This window comes from Cyprinus carpio, chromosome B7 (genome assembly GCF_018340385.1).
Source record: "Cyprinus carpio isolate SPL01 chromosome B7, ASM1834038v1, whole genome shotgun sequence".
In the NCBI taxonomy this organism is placed as follows: Eukaryota; Metazoa; Chordata; class Actinopteri; order Cypriniformes; family Cyprinidae; genus Cyprinus; species Cyprinus carpio.
Window position 1 is genome coordinate 24,692,472 of NC_056603.1, and position 18,199 is coordinate 24,710,670.

Below are 18,199 nucleotides of genomic sequence, written 5' to 3' on the forward strand. Positions count from 1 at the left end.
TCTGTCAAAAAAAAAGAAAAAAGAGTATACTCGCAATTGCCGAAACGAGTCGTCAGGAATTTGAATCTTATTCTGTTACGGCTCTACGTCACAAAGCAATACATTTGCATAATGTCCGCCCACGTTTTAGGTCGCCAACTTGCCTGCTCACAAACACAGTAAAATTTCTATGTGGTTAACATCATTTCGAGAAGACGCTGTATCCTACGCTGTGAGAGGAAAATCTGTTTGATCACATCTCATAATTACCACAAACTTGTCAACACTTGACACTTACCACTGAAAAAAGTCCTGCTCCAGTCGTGCTTGTGAATCAGTCTCTTTTCAATCAACCACTTCAACTGTTTCATCATCAGAATCCGGTTCAGAATCCGGTTCCGGTTCTATTCTATTCTGAAAAAGCTAACATGATTTTTGACCTTGCATGCATGTAAACCTGTTTTAGGAGACTCATAAAACAATATTAGCAACCCTAAAAAAGGCATAATAGGGGCACTTTAAGTCTGAATCTACCAAGAGACCTAGAGGGCAGCACTTACAATCCAAAACCTGTTTTGCAGAATCCAGGTAAATCATATTTGCAGTGTGAAACCTCAGAAAGTTGGAAGGTGTGCAACATCTTGCCATTAGAAAAATGGCAACCACTGAAACAAGACACCATACATGTAAACTACTTTTCCTTGTGGTCCTTGTAACTCTAAAATCTGATATTCAAAGTTGTTGATATGCAAAATTAATTTGATATTCAAAGTTATCATCATTTATTAATCTATTTTGTGTGTGTGTCTATTTGCAATGATTATTAATGCATGGTCAACATTTAGTTCTGTTTATCACACCAACAGAGCGGCTTTGAAGTTTCAATCTTGTAAGAGCAAGACAGAAAGAGAGCCAGCAAGAGTGGTAATTATAGAAGAAAGAACTGCATTAGGTCAGATGTCTCTCTCTCTATATGTGCACTGAACATAATGAAAGGACTTCAAGCTGTCCTAGTGGAAAAAAGAAGGCGTTCAGATCAATTACTGAGAATAGAGGCTCCAACAAAGGTCATTATCACAGTCATTCTCTCTATCGCTCTTCATGGGGAGGAAGCAGATGATACAGTAGGCTATATGTGATGAGTGTGAATGTGCTCTCTTCGTGATTTTGATGGATTGGAGTGATAACCAGAGACAGAGAGGTGCTAACACCAGCAGAGATCCTCTCTTTTGCTCTACCACCATTATGATCCAGATCACGATCATAAAGATATACTGTATGTACTTGTGGTTGGCACGAACGTAAAAACGGAGTGTTTCTGATCACAGGAGACATTAGAAAAAGACAGCAGGAAAGAGGGGATAATCTTGTTGGCTTGTGAATGGGTGGGAGTCTATATTTGCTCTGGGAGATTCAGAAAGGGACAAAAGCTGTGATCAATACTAATCGTACCTCTCACTCTAGCTGCAGGCTAAACTACACTTCACGGCACATATATGAGAGCGTGAATGAGGAAGAAGAGAGAGAGGAAGATCGTGAATGGGCTCGAAAGACATAAGACTTGTGTTAGAGACAGAGACAATACGATTCTTGCCATTTTGGAAATAAACAAGCCCACTCAGAATCTGTACCTTGGAGAATAATCAAATAATTCTATAGAACTGTGTAATTCAAGTTCTAGAAATCTTCTCTTATTAAACTGAGTGGGGACCAAAACTCTTGGACAAAACTGTTTATATTTCACTTTTTTCTTTTCTTTCTTTCTTTGCCTTTTCTCTTTTTTGTTTAATTTAAGATTTAATAAAAAATATTAGGGAAATAATCTGACTAAAAACGTTTAACTGAAAAATCATTGTAGATGTGTCCTTTAATGACTCTCCAATCAAAATATAGATCCTAGTCATTTGATTATTTCTTCAGCATGAAAATTAGTATACAAAACTAGAAGTGAAAAACAGAAAAATACTGTTATTTCACACTAAACAAAGGCACAGCTAAATGTATCATTCATTATAAGAGGTTTGTGAGGCAACTGTTATTTAAATTTCAAAGAAAAGCTGCTATAAAACTTTTTTTTTATAAAAACAAGCAATTATAGTTTAAATGGTAACACTTTAGATTAAGGAACATATTCATAGACGACAAGACTCTTCCTCAATAAACTCCTGATTTTCTTATAATTAATAGGAAGTAAGGTAGTTGCTGTAGTGGTCATGTTTATAGAATAAGGCATTATATGTGCTTTATAAGTACTAATACACAACCAATAAGTAATATGCATGGTAATAAGCAGCTAGTTAATAGAGAAGTTTTCCTTAATCTACTGTATTACCATTTTAATTAGGTCACAATGCAAATTATAACAAAAATGTTAAATTTGACTAATTTATATGTCAATGCGAGCTACCAAAAACAGTCAAAATCTCAGCTCTGTTAAACATATCTGATCTAGTTAAAAAAAAGCCTGCAGAACTCTGCAGACATTCCTTCCTAAAATCAATGAAGAGAATGCTAAAAGGTGAGCAGATTCCATCTGTGCCTGAATATGAGTGTGCAGGACATGTAAGAGTGTGTCTGTGTGTGTCCCTCACTGTGATGATTCAGAGGGGCTGTTCATTATACAGCACATTCATTTGGCTAATTAATGAGAACAGTCTCGAGCCCCATATTGATCTGCATCTTCCCTCTCCTCGTTCTGCGTCAGCCTCCTCTCTCCCTCCTCTTGTGTCTGCCTTCATACTTCACCTTTTTCTGCTCACATTCTCTCTGTTTACTTACAACTCTCATTCATTAGCTTAGTACTGCAAGGGTCAGTCCAATTATACAAGCGTGAAAACAAAACCCTCTGAAGTACCTTATCATTCCTGATAGGATTTGAGAGGATGCCCCTCACCCCACCATCAACAAATGCACCTTTACCTACAGGCTATACAAATATTCATACATAAATTCTCACTCACACATAACAAAATGATTAAAAAGAAGAAAACTAATGCAGTTGATGCTAAATTTAATACACACAATATATTTTGTGTTATATAGTTTTTGTATTAAAATATTATTATTTGTGATGGTACACAACACATTTTTAATTGGTAGACTAATGAATTTGTCACAGGTTGTTTGAGGCACAGTCCTAATTAACTTGTAATTGGTTTGAAGAATATTTCTTGCTGGAAGAGATGCTAGCTTAGAAACTGTAGGTTGCTCCTCAATTAAGCCAATTGAGAAAACACAGTGTAATTTGTTTGGTTTAGTCGACTCGGTTCAGTTCAGATAATTTAATAGCAAGAGAACTCTTGTGGGGAGTGCAAGCTGATTTAAAAGTGAGTTATTTTCAATGATCCAGTTAAAGTAGGTATTTTTCTAGTTATTTAAATACGGTTATCAGGACAGCACATGAACAATGTTGCCTTCATGGGATCTGAGGTTACTTACTTTGTCCTCGGATACATTGTCCTTAAATAGAGATAGGCAGAGTGAGTGCAGAGAGCAGCAGAAATACTGCCATCCACATGTTCTGAGCTCGAGTCTAAATGTGCAATAAGTCTTGCTGTGCTGTGTTTCATTACTGGCCAATGAGAGCCTGAGGGAATAAGGGCCCTAATACAACCTGGCCTGTTCTCCACATCGCGTACAACATACACCCCATTACCGTCCTTCAGCTGACCCCAGAAACCCTGCCACAATCTCTCCAATTACAGCAGGACATTGATCACAGAACTGTAGTTAGAAGTTCAGCATCAGAGCACCAAGGGACGATGGGCCACAGTGTCCCTAAGCTCTACTTACAGTTTCTGTGCTGAAATGGTGATTGCTTTTATTTATCTATTCCTCTGTGTTTTCTGTGGGAATGCCATCAGCTCCCTGTCACTCCTTAACTCTTCACATGATAAACTGTGTGTGGGGATAGACAGATAGAACGACAGATAGATGGAACCATAAAGAGACAGAACCACAGATATATAGAATGATAGAGAGAACAACAGACAGAAAGATACAATGATAGAACAACAGAATGATAGAACAACAGATACACAGAATGAAAGATACACAAAATGATGAATAGAACAATAGAAAGACAGAACAGACAGATTGACAGACAAGACAGACAGAATTAAAGATGGACATATAACAACAGTTGGACATAAAATGATACATGGACATAAAACACCAGACATACTGATGAAGTAGGAATGATAGACAGAACAATAGAATGGCAGACAAGACAGACAAAAAGAAACAGACATAAAACCGTACATGGACATAAAACAACAGACATAAAACAATAGGCAGACATAAAAAGTAGAATAATAGAATCATAGACAGTTAGAACGATAGATAGAATAACATAGAATGACAGACAGACAGACAGACAAAAAGAATGATAGATAGATAGATAGATAGATAGATAGATAGATAGATAGATGAATGGATAGATAGATAGATAGATAGATAGATAGATAGATAGATAGATAGATAGATAGATGAATGGATAGATAGATAGATAGATAGATAGATAGATAGATAGATAGATAGATAGATAGATAGAAAGAATGAGAAAGACAGAGTGATTGGCACAAATATTGTTAGGGATAAATAGATGTAACAACAGATGGACATAAAACGATAAATAGATAAAAAGATAGACATACATAGAATGACAGAAAAACTGACAGATAGACAGATACAACAATAGAACGTCATAGAGATAGACTCAGGCAGATAGGATAAAGAGACAGACAGAGACAGTAAGACAGACAGACAGAGAAACAGATAGATAGATAGATACAGTGCCTTGTGAAAGTATTCATACCCATTTATTTTTTTTCATGTTTTGTTATGTTGCAGCCTTATGTTAAACTGCTTTAAATTACTTTTTTCCCCACATCAATTTACACTCCGTACACCATAATGACAAAGCAAAAATCTGAAATAAGTACATTGCATAAGTATTCATACCCTTAACTAAGAAGATCAGGCCCTTTCTTTCCGAACATGCTGCACAACTCCTTGTTCAAGCTCTTGTTCTGTCCAGGCTAGACTATTGCAACGCTCTCTTGGCAGGTTTTCCAGCCAGTTCTATCAAGCCTTTACAATTAATCCAAAACGCGGCAGCAAGATTAATTTTTAATGAGCCGAAAATAATACACGTCACACCTCTATTTATCAATTTGCACTGGCTACCAATAGCTGCTCGCATAAAATTCAAGGCATTGATGTTTGCATACAAAACCACCACTGGCTCTGCACCCCTTTACCTAAATTCATTACTTCAGACTTATGTGCCCTCTAGAAGCTTGCGTTCTGCAAGTGAACGTCGCTTGATTGTGCCATCCCAAAGAAGCACAAAGTCACTTTTACGGACTTTTAAATTAAATGTTCCCTCCTGGTGGAATGATCTGCCGAACTCAATCCGAGCAGCTGAGTCCTTAGCCATTTTCAAGAATCGGCTTAAAACACATCTCTTCCATCTTTATTTGACCCTCTAACTTTTTCCCTCACTATTCTAATTCTAAAAAAAAAAAAAAAAAAAAAGTAACTACCTTTCTAATCTTTTTGTATCCTATCTATTTTTATTTTCATTCATTATACAATTATAAAAAAGACCTCTATCACTAGCTTGCTCTATTCTTTTTCTATTCTATCTGTTTTCTTTTTATTTATTATATTATTTAAAAGCCCTTGCTACGTATACTGTTTAGGCTAACTGAGACTTGTTATAGCACTTTTATATCATTGCTCTTTTGTTGTTTTTGATTGCTTCCATTGTCCTCATTTGTAAGTCGCTTTGGATAAAAGCGTCTGCTAAATGACTAAATGTAAATGTAAATGTAACTACTTCTTGGAAGCACCTTTACAGCCTTAAGTCTTTTTGCGTATGATGTGACAAGCTTTGCACATCTGCATTTGGCAATTATCTGCATATATGATCATGGAGCTCAACTAGAGTGACCATTCTTGGTCACCAGTATAATCAAGCCCCTTTTCCATCAATTGCTCATTTTGGCCAGGAGGCCAGCTCTAGGAAGAGTCCTAGTTGTTCCAAACATCTTTCATTAAGGATAATAGAGGCTACATGCTTCTGTGAACCTTCAATGCAGCGGATTTTTTTTTTTCTTCCCCAGATGTGTGGCCTGACGCAAACCTGTTTCTGAGCTCTACAGGCATTTCTTTTGACCTCAGGGCTTGGTTTTTGCTCTGACATGCATTATCAGCTGTTAGACCTTTATTAAGACATGTGTGCCTTTCCAAATCATACTCATTCAAATGAATTTGCCACAGTTTAACTCCACTCGAAGTGTGGTAACATCAACAAGTGATATGAGTGCTCCTGAGCTAAATTCTAAGTGTCCCAGAAAAGGGTATGAATACTTATGCAATGGAATCCTTTCAGTTTTTTACTTCTAATAAATTTGTACAGATGTTACAAACCTGTTTTGTGCTTTGTCATTATGGTGTATGGAGTGTAGATTGATGTGAAAAAAAGAAAATAATTTAAAGCAGTTTAACATAAGGCTGCAACATAACAAAATGTGAAATAAATGAAGGGTTATGAATACTTTCGCAAGGCACTGTAGACGGGCAGACAGACAGACAGACAGACATACAGACAGACAGACAGACAGAGAGAGAGAGACAGAGAGCAAATTTCTAACAGACATAATCAGCTCTGTGAAACACATTAGCCCCTGACCTGAACATCAAAACAAACCTGACACACAGCAGGTGATGCCAGAGGTTCATACTGAATTTCATACTCAGACTATTAGGAAGCAAGCACTGCCAAACACTTCTGCTCATTTGTATTCTGCTTCAGCAGGTGTACAAGATGACAAACCAAGAACATTATTACTGTGACATTTCATTATAGACCAGTATGTCAGCATATACCATTTAACTCTGAGACAGTTTGTTTTTAATGCGCAACAATGACAATAAACATTTATAAATGCTCTGTGTATAGAGGTGTGTTTTATCACTTATGTATCTCTCCTCAAATAAGAGAGGAAAGAACAAAGATAAAGAGGACAATGAGAGAGTGGAGATATTTAAGATAACAGAAATTCTTGTGGTTTCTTGGCTAGTGAAAGATTGCTCAATAAAAGAGGAAGAAGGGCTATAATTTCATTGGTCAGAACTTAAAGGCAAGTTCAGAAACTCTGGTCTGGCTTTTAAAAGCAGCACATAATTCCATTTTTTTAAAAGAAGATATCAGTTTCTTTTACAAGCATGGAGCACACAAGTTCCCTAAAATCCATTATTTCCAGTTATCTGAGGATAATTTTTGTCCTTTTAGCCATTTAGTCATTTATCTTTGAAATGGCTCTGTCACATTCAGCTCTCTGTTCTGCTGAGAATCTTTAGCACAGTCCACACACACACACACACACACACACACACACACACACACACACACACACACACACACACACACACACACACACAGAACAAGTCCGCACAGAAGATGCAGACATGCACGTGGCCCAGTGAAGGCACACACACAGAACCACAACATGAGAGAAACATTCACTCTGTTTATGTAATGCTTCCACTGAGAGCTCAAGGTCAGTGATGTATTTCAAAAGAGACTTCAGGAAAACAGCCATTTACTCCAAAGTGATGGAGTTCTGTCAATGCCGTGAGGAATTTAATCTTATCTGCTCCTAGAAAGGTGGAACGGGGTCATTCATCTCTGATCTTGAACTTGGTCAATCATTTGTCCTTGAGGGCCAAACAACACACGAGACACTCGTGTATAAAAAACTAAGCAATCAAGAAATAAGACAATTTGAGCCTCATGACTGATGTGTGCCTAGTCGCAGAATCTCTAGTTAGCTCTAGATAGTCTAGTTTACTTTGAAATTGGTTTGATTTTTTTGCATACAATGTACCTCATTACTACAATAAAAATTGGAATATAATTTTTAGGCATGTCATCTATGGAACATTGAATGTGTGACATGTGATAATGGATAAAAACGAACCAGAGACATACTATATATGATATTCTCTATATTGGCTGCATTCACAGTCTTCACTGCAATCCAGCGTCACAATGTGGCTCCCAGGCAAGAAACACATTTATACAATTCCTTATTTTCATCTCAAACATAAAAATGAATCTTTCTTAAAAATAACGATTAAATGCAATCATCATGAACAAATTAAATTTTTTGAGTGATAAATGGGCTGTTCCCCAGACTTCACACAATGCACAATTCCAGAACAGATTTTAAAATTAACACCAGAGTAAAGTTTGGCCAAGAAAAAGCTTTTTATTGGTTCATTCAAATCACTCCTAATTCACTCCTAGTTTACTTTAGTCAGATCCCTAAAAAATAGTGAACTAGTCAAGTCAAATGACTGCAGAGTGTCGAGGTTGACTTATCTTACCTCACTGAGACAGGATATGCGGGGCAAAGAGATATGTGTGATGCCTTTCCCATCTAGTGTTAAGCTTTTCTGAGCTGTGTACTCACCAGACGAGTTCTTCAGATAACCGTTCGAGTCCACTGACGTGTACATGACATACGGGCCAGGCTGGTTCACACCAAAGGGCTGTGGGATAGATGGAAGTGATTAGTAACAAATACAATACACATACAATACACAAAAATATTTGGCAAATGCTATTAAAACAAAATAAACTAACTCTAAATGTGCCGTCAAATTAGAAAAAATTTGGTGAAATTTTGCAGGCCAAAAAACAAAAGAAGTTATGTATGAATTATAAATCACTCACAAACCAAGCAGCTTGTTAAACCAATTTAAACCAACTGTGAAATCCATGTGGGGAAATCCTTTGCCCTCATATAAAATTCCCAAACACGCCGATTCCTATTGAAATGACTGGAAATCGCCGGTGAAAATTCAACTACATATCCGATCATATCAATAAAATCTTCCTTGGAAATGTCCATTGCAGTAGCTTGGGTAATTGCAAATTTGACTTTGTTTCTTGGCAGACTGCTACAATCCAGTATATCGGAGCTCCCCTGACCTCTGATATTGGCCTGACGGTGATCATGTTGACCCTGACTGCTTGTATGCAAGTGTGTGTGTGTGTGTGTTTTTAGTCTCGAGTCCACACAGATCACCACAGGTTACACAGGCCCAGCTCCAGCCTCCTGCAAATACTGAGACACATGAGAGATGTCTATCAGCATCCAGGAGGAATGCGGGGCCAGCGCTGGCTCAGCGCCGGGGAGATGGGGCAGACCTGCTACGCGCCAGCTTCTCAATTATGGATACTTTTCTCTGTGCAGACAATAACCCTGGGAACTGCAAATGAACAGCATGCCAGGAACAAGTGGGCATAAATTTTTAAACAGATGTATTTGTGGGGCATGATTATGGGTGGGGAGGGGTGAAATGATTCCCTAGTTGTAAATTATGTTTCACCGTTGCTGATGAATCCAGCCAATAGACAATGTTGACAGGAAGTGAGACAATCCTGGAGCTGAAGCTCTCAGTCATCCAGTGCCAGACTGACATAAATGAGGGAGAAGATGACCTGGCAGAGTCAGATACAGATGAAAAACGTTCAGACAAACACAACAATGAGGGCAAACTAAACGGCCAGAGAATCTGACGTCAGTGAGACCTGAAGCCCCATACACTTCTTTGGACCTGACAGCCTACCCATCGCCAGCATCCATCACAGAGTTTATTATCCCACAAGGAAACTATGGAAAGCTGTTTATTCAGACTAAATACACTATTCTTCAAAAGTTTGGGGTTCAACCTTTTTTGTCTTGAAGGCTTTGTTTTATTAAAACCAGTAATATAGCGAAATGTTATTACGTTTTAAAATAACCATTTTCTATTTGAATGTATTTTGCAATATATTTTATTCCTGTGAAGGCAAAAATCTTTTTCAGCAGTCATTACTCCTGTCTTCAGTGTCACATGATCCTTCAGAAATCATTCTAATATGCTGATCTCTTATTACCAATGTTTAAAACAGTTGTGCTGCTGAATATTTTTTGTAGAATGAACAGAAAGTTCAAAAGGACAGCATTTATCAGTATTAATACATAAACGTCTTTACTGTCACGTTATCAATATAATGCATCCTTCATGAATGCTGAAAACTAACGTGTTTACTTAAAAATCTATTGATCCCAAACTCTTGAATAGTAGTGTGACTACATATCTTGCAACTGCAATTTTGTTTCCTCGTAATTATGAAATTTAAGCCTGAAAAAATTCCAGCTCACCTAATCTGCCCCTTAAAGAAATGGAGGTTACTTGTGGCAGAGCAGGAAGAGCACCTACCTACTATTATCAAGACCCGGAGAACTGAAAAAGCAAAGCTTAAATCCCACATGAAGACACAATCTGACCCAGACATGACTGCCAAACATAATGTCTGCAACTTCAGAATCCAGTTACAAAGCAAAAAATAACCTCCATTAAACTCTTCAGATTGGCTGAAGCATAATAAACAGCTGGAGGGCCTTGGGCTATATCAACTATACAAGGACAGGTGGATAACACATGATCTCCCTGATGAAAAGACCAGACAGCAAGAGACAAAAATTGAGACAGAGAAGCAAGCCAGAGAACACAGAGAAACAATGTAAACGTGGGAAGATAGAGCATCAGAGGAAACAAAGTGATGCCTAAGACAGCAGAGAGGCGAGAAGCAGCTAAAAGGAAATAAACGAATACATCACAAGAACTGGATTGGGAATAACAAACACCTCCGTGAGTGACTGCAACAGTGGGCCAAATATTTGAACAAAGAACCCTTAAGGAACTAACTAAGACTTTCTCCAAACTAAAACAAAAACTAAAATGCTACAAGAGTTCCAGTGGGTCATTTTTTGCAAGCAACATATAGACAAGGCAAATATTTCATTGTGTTTTTTCATGAATCATAGGCTCCAAATGAACTAGGCACGAACACAATCCTTTGTTTCAAGTAAATAGTTCATTATAACCTGACAGCAGACTTCAAATTGCCCCCACTACTCCCACGTTGCAACTTTAAAGTTGCGAAAAACAGAAATAGCAACAGATCTTTTCTTCCATATTGTGACATATACGCGAGTGTAATGGATTATAGAAAATAAATAATGTAGAATGGAGAAAATTGTTCAAGAAAATTGTTCAAGAAACATACGCATGCTTGAAATATTCACAGTAAGATCTAACATGCATTTAAATAAGGTGAATTATAATTTCGTGCCGACTTCAAGGAAACCTACCGTATGTGATCTACACTGGCTGTGATCAGGCAGGATGTGCAACGGTGTTTATCATGCAACATTGGAAAAATAGGACAAATGCAAATGGCTATGATCTAGAACACATGAATTCATCTGAACTGCATGCTTCTACAGCTAACATCCCTGTTTTCGCATCTGAATATTAATTCAGCATGGGACTGCGTAACGTATGTCAGAGGTCCAGCTGGAGCAAAACAGGAGTGCGGCCCGTCTTAAAGGGCTCTTATTTAATCATAGAGCCCTCTGCTGTCCGCTGGCCTCAGGGCAAACTGTCTGCACTCGGCATATCACTAAGTTAGTGAACCCATACTACGTGATCTGTGTGTTTTTGTGCGTGTCTAAAGTAGAGGATGAACGGCTGGGCAGAAGCTGTTTTATGGCTTCATTATGAAGGATGACAGTTAGCGAACAGAGGTCTTTGAGTGTGTATGTGTGTGTCGCTTATGTATTAACAGAGTGATGAAATGCTTTGGGACCCTGCCAAGAGCATGGTGCTGCTCTAAAACAAACACACACACACACACACACACACACACCTCTCTGTTACAGCTGTGTAGCTGTGTCTGAAATATATATTTTTAATAGTGTACTATATAGGCTGTTAGTTATTCTGTCCATGCACTATTTGCATTATCTATGTGGCATTCACTATATGTTGAGAACAGTGATTCAGTGAACAACTATGTGATTTCAGACATCTCTAGCATAAAATCTACAGATAATGGAGAAAAGTTAAAAAGAAGGTAGAAAAAGAATAGATGGCAGGAGAGGGTGAACGATGGACTGACAAAAAAGAAAGAAAGAAGGAAACAAGGTACAGAAGAGCTCACAGACGAATGGAGAGAGTGTAGAAGAGAGAGAGATAAAAACAAGATGGTGACACAATTGTCCCCAACCTCAACAGCTAGTCAATAAGGTCAGAGAAGTGAAGATAACAAAACAGAACTCACAGACATCCAAAGTCAGGTTTCATGGTTATAAGAGATGCCTACATGCAGTGGTTGACTGTTACATACATTTTTTTAATTAACAGCATTGCCAGAAGTTTGGCCGATTAGTGTCTAAAGAGAGACTTTTGTTTTTACAGTGCTGAGAATTTGCTATATTGCAGAGAGAAGTCGGCAAAGCACATTTTTTACATGTTTATTTTTTAACGAGGTTTCCCTTTTCATAAAGTAATTGCTTTAGAAAATACCATGTAAAATAATACATATTTTATAACTTTTCTTTAAACTAAATACTAGTAATATTATATTATAAATGAACTGATTTGATCAAAAATACACTAATATTGTGAAATATTATTACAGTTGAATATAGCGGTTTTCTATTTTAGTTTACATTAAAATGCAATTTATTCCTCTGATGGCAAAGCTGAATTTTCAGCAGTCATTACTCTAGTCTTTAGTGCCAAATGATGATTTGGAGAGAGAGAGAGAGAGAGAGAAAAAAAAAGAGCTGACAGTCTTACTGGTGAAATTCAGCATATTCGATGCTATCTTATTAACGATAAATAAATATAAAACTTGTTTAAGCTAAAATACTCAATAAACAAACATGGAATAGACAGGGATTGTGTAGAACACTGTTTGAATTCTTCTGAAATCTGCGGGAACAGATTGCATGTGGACCTGGTGATGCCAAACACATGCCATTCCCACTCCAGTTGAGTGAATTGCATGATAGAGAGAGAGAGAGAGAGAGAGAGAGAGAGAGAGAGAGAGAGAGAGAGAGAGAGAGAGAGAGAGAGAGAAGATCAGAACTCACCTTGACATTTTCTGGACAGTCATTGGAGCACAGGCCACTGAGCACTACAGAGAGAAAGAGATAAAGACAGAGAAAGACAATCATGACTTTGTCCCACACATCTGGTCCTTAGATAAGACAAGTTGATTGCAGTGTCCGTATCAAATCCACTTCACAACACTCTGCTAAACACGGGCAGCAGTACATTCACCTCCTCTAATATCACACAATTTAACAGCAACTCTGCTCCCGCACACATCTTCAGCCAGGAATTATGCCCAGAGAAAATGAATCGGGCAAAATGTGCACTAAATTCCCACTAATGGTGTGAAATAAGAGCCAGACTCTGCTTCTCTTGAGGCCAAAATTGACTGTGCATTAGAGAACAGCACATATGAAAGGGAAAGTAAAAAATCATTAATTGCTCATTAGTGGCACACAAAGAACCATCTGTGTACTTGTGCATCTGTCTTCATCTAAACACAGCATTAGATTTTTAAACTGGCAGTGACGGGCAGCACTATTTACAGACATGGCAAATTAGAAAGTTCAGGGTGGAAGAACACCAGCATAAATTATATAAGGGAAAATGGAAAGGACAAAGAAAAAAAGTGGCTTTTGAAAGTCTGTGATGGAAAAACAAATTATGAAAATCTTTCAATCACTTCTCATGCTTTGAAAATGTATAGATTTCCTTGTTTGGTCTGACAGACAAATGTTCTGCATGAGTTATTAGGATTGTAAAATCAAATATGTGGCTTTGCTTTTCAAAGCGACTGTACTGTGGGGTGAAAAGTGAGGTGTGACATGAAGCCTGAAATCATTTTTCATTCATGCCTGGTCTAACAGTTTGTTTTATTTTTTATATTTTTTGGGCTTGAAAGACAAGAACAGAGAGATAACGTGCATCTTCCCTAGTCCTCCATGAATGAGTGAACTTGCTACACCCCTCTGTAATGTTTTTGAAAGATAACATTCTAGCACAGCATAGCCTTCTAGTAAGGCTAATAGGAAATGAAGGAATTTGGGCAACAGAAAATAGTGTAAAAATCTTCTGTTTCATGAGAAAAAATATTGAAACTCAACACAATTTATGTTATTTACTGGTTAACAGCATTTAAAAATGACATTTTCATTCTGAAACAACTGAAATGAATTTTGTTCCCATTGTCAAATACATTACGGGATTTTTTTTTCTTTTTTCTTACTTGAAATATTTTGAATCCTTGATTTATATTGAATAAACAAATACAGATAGCAATTCTGCAATGCAAATATTTCATTATACTATAGTAGTTGTTCTGCCAGTGCCGAAAATAATATATTTTATTTTTTTCATAGAAGTATGAAATGGACTTTATGTACATGCCATAGCTTCCATGAGCAAAGCATGTTGATTTCAAATCATATACACTACCATTCAAATAGTCTGGGGTCAATTTCTTTTCAATGTTTTTAAAGAAACTCTCTTATACTCACCAAGGCTGCTTTTATTTGATCAAAAATACAGTAAAAGCAGTAATACTGTAAATAAAATAGTATTTTAGTATTTTTTTATTAAAAAAAAAAAAATGTAGTCCAGTGATAGCAATGCCAAATTTCCAGCAGCCATTAAATCAGTCTTGAGTGTCACATACTCTTTCAGAAATCTTTGTAATATGCTGATTTGGTGAAAAATAGTCATAATAATAATAATAATAATAATAATAATAATAATAATAATAATAAATAATAATAATTATTATTATTATTATTATTATTATTATTATTAATGTTGAAAACAGTTTGCTCAATGTTTCTGTGATACCATCCATTTTTTTTTAGATTTTTTTTTAAGAATAGAAAGTTCAACAGAACGATATTTATTTGAAATAATAATAATAATTATTATTATTTTTTGTAACGAAGTAAATGTCTTTACTGTCACTTTGTATCAATTCTATGCATCCTTGCTGAATAAAAGCAATAATTTCTAAGAAAAAAAAAAAATGTACTGACCCCAAAATTTGGTTTGGCTGTTCTACAGTAGCTCCTGCAACAAACAAGCAGCTGACATCTAGATGAACAGGAATGCTAACAGATAACCTTCTCCAGGTATTATAGACCTCATTGTGGCAGGCATCCTGGTGGCCTAAAGCTGTCAGATACATTTTAAATCTCTAAGGCTAGTGTTTGTGAATGCGTAGCTAACATTGAACACCAGTTTGAACATACAAACTGACATGCCTGAACATGAATGCTAAAGGATAAGGAAACATGCACACATAGTGGAAATGTCTCTATCAATGACAAGCTACCAGCAGGGCTTGTGCACTGAGCTGAAGCATGATATGCATGGTCATGACACGCTCCCACCGTGTCTGTGTATTTGTGTGTGTGTGTGCATGTACTGCTGTGCAGTGCCCACCTAAGAGTACAACATAAAACCATTAAAAGACAGAAGGTTTAGCACTGAATACATCTAAACGTGCTTAACCCCAATGAAATGCCATTTTGTGAACTCACTACATGAATAATGCACTTGTTTACTGTCAGAGCTTAGTGTGAGCCTTCATATACAGATAAGACTCGACGTTTGTCTCAATTCCTCCCACAGGCTCCATTTGGAGATCCTGGAAACCTCTCGAATACAAAGAAATTAAAATAACCACACAGCGACAGGCCTGTCATCAGACATCTATGATAAACTGAGGGGAAATACAGAGCGGTAAAGTGGACAGTCAAAAAAACAATACAAATAAAAACGTACGATGGTTCATTCATCATAATGACATCTTGATAACTTTATAAGGTTACGTGAACAATTTCCCCGATTGAAAGCCTCATCCCAGAATGTCTGACATGATTGTGTTTGAACAGCTTCAACTGTTTTTTTCTTCTTCTTGTTGTGACAAAAGGAATGGATCCAAATTGTGTTGCAGTTTGTTGTTCCCAGGACATCAGGAGATTCCGCGGAGTGAATCTGCCGGGAGTTTGCAGCAACAATGGAATAGCTGTGATGTGATGGCTGTGAAATTGGACATGAGGCCTGCTGTTCTGTTCCGCACTGGTAAACCAGATGCCTCCGACGCTCTAAGTGACTGTGTCTCATGTCATTCATAACAGCTGCCCCCACACAGACGCTCACACATCATTACACCATCAGAGGTGGTGGTGCACTACTTCATAAAGCTGGAATAAAACCTGTCACTCTTAATCTAGTCCATGAAACTGGTGACCAGGTGCTTTCAAAGTTGTGAGATCACAGCCTGGAGTCGGGAGATTACATCCATTACCTTACTCTAACCCAGTAGCAACGCAGACGGCTTTATGATTGGCTTTCAGTCTCGGTTGAGGTCAGACAGTGATTACAGTAACAAGCAGCACTCTCAGTCCCTCATCACCTAATCACTCCGCCTCAATAAAAATAGAAAAAAATAAAATCTCCACACACTTAAAGCTGCAGTGTCTATGCTCAAATACAACTAATCTAGCTTCATATTCAGAGAGAAGCAAGTAAACTATCATTTGGCAGCAATAATGTGGCACCGTTCGATTTTTTATTTGAAAAAGTAGAATTAAAATGAATAATTTGAAACAAAAAGTTTTGAAAAACTTTTTCCAGACACACAGACAGATATATAGACACACAGATGGATGAATGTCACAATACAGTAGATGGATAGCTAATAGATGTATGTAACGATAGAACAATAGAATGATAGATGGATAGAACGACAGATAAAACAATAGAACGATAGAGTTATAGAACGATAGATAGAAAGTTCATTGACAGAATGATAAAATGATAAACAGAATGACAGAATGATCAATAGATAGAAAAATAGATACAGTAGATGGATAGCTAAAAGATGGATAGAATGACAGAATGATAGATAGTATGATAGATTGATAGAACGATAGATGGTATGACAGAATAACAATGATAAACAGTACAATAGATGGAACGACAGACAGACAGACAGACAGACAGATAGATAGACAGATAGATAGATAGATATTGTTTTAAATAGAACAATTGATAGAATGATAGCTAGCTAGAACGATAGAATGTTAGATAGATAGATAGACAGGCAGACAGACAGACAGACAGACAGACAGACAGACAGACAGACAGACAGACGGTCGGACAGGCAGAATAATAGGCAGAATGACAGAATGATAGATACATACAGAATGAAAGATAGAATGACAGTCGGACAGACAGACAGACAGACAGACAGATAGATAGATAGATAGATAGATAGATAGATAGATAGATAGATAGATAGATAGATAGACAGACAGACAGTCGGACAGGCAGAACAATAGGCAGAATGACAGAATGATAGATACATACAGAATGAAAGATAGAACGACAGACAGACAGACAGACAGACAGATAGATAGATAGATAGATAGATAGATAGATAGATAGATAGATAGATAGATAGATAGATAGATAGATAGATAGAGAGACAGACAGACAGACAGACAGTCGGACAGGCAGAATAATAGGCATCTATCAGAATGACAGATAGAATGATAGATACATACAGAATGATAGATAGAATGATAGAACAATATGTGGCAAGTTCAATTAAAATTCACACTCATGAAAGAGATTAAAATTTTCAATTCTGAATTTTGCACGACCTTGTCAGACCACAAAAAGACAAGCTTGTTCCTCAAAATTAGCTGCCATCCAACTGCCGAGTCTGGTGTGTTCTCTCCCCGATAATTTAGTGTCTTTCTCTACTACATCTGACTAATAAGGCAAAACAAACTAACAAATAAAAAGTACTTGAGTGACTAACAGGACTGAACTGAAATCACAGCGAATCATTCATAAAATCCAATCAGCTATAGTGAAAGAAAAAGTGAGTTCTCATGTACAGTTGTAAGGTGTGGGGTGGGGGCTTGGTTTTTAGAGTGACAGACAGCAGATTCGTGGAAGGAGCTTGCTCTGGACTGAACAAAGCGCACAGATGTTCCTCATTGCGGCTCATCTGCATTCTAATACATGAACAGGAATGCAATCAGCTGCCATAGTTCTCCCTCTCTGCCTATAGCCAACACACACTTACTCATCCACACACACCACAAACACACACTCCAACCACCGTCTGTGTGTTTCTAGAGCACGCAATCACAGGAAATTACAGCACCTGGCCTCTTCCCTCCTCTGATACACTCCTGCTACCCGCTGACTGCTCACTCGGACTTCTTTTTCTGTCTATTGAGTTGTAGCTCAGAGG

General features: G+C 37.3%; 1 protein-coding gene across 2 annotated transcripts in view; it reads right to left on the reverse strand.

The window, feature by feature from the left end:
* LOC109066360 (T-cell immunomodulatory protein-like) overlaps window positions 1-18,199 on the reverse strand; it is a 120,181-nt gene that overhangs the window by 19,819 nt on the left and 82,163 nt on the right. For both annotated transcript variants that reach the window (XM_042728109.1, XM_042728111.1), the window contains exons 13-14: window positions 12,984-13,027; window positions 8,463-8,541 (exon numbers count right to left, since the gene is read on the reverse strand). In XM_042728109.1, the coding sequence (XP_042584043.1) occupies window positions 8,463-8,541; window positions 12,984-13,027 (123 nt within the window). The remainder of the gene's footprint in view (window positions 1-8,462; window positions 8,542-12,983; window positions 13,028-18,199) is intronic.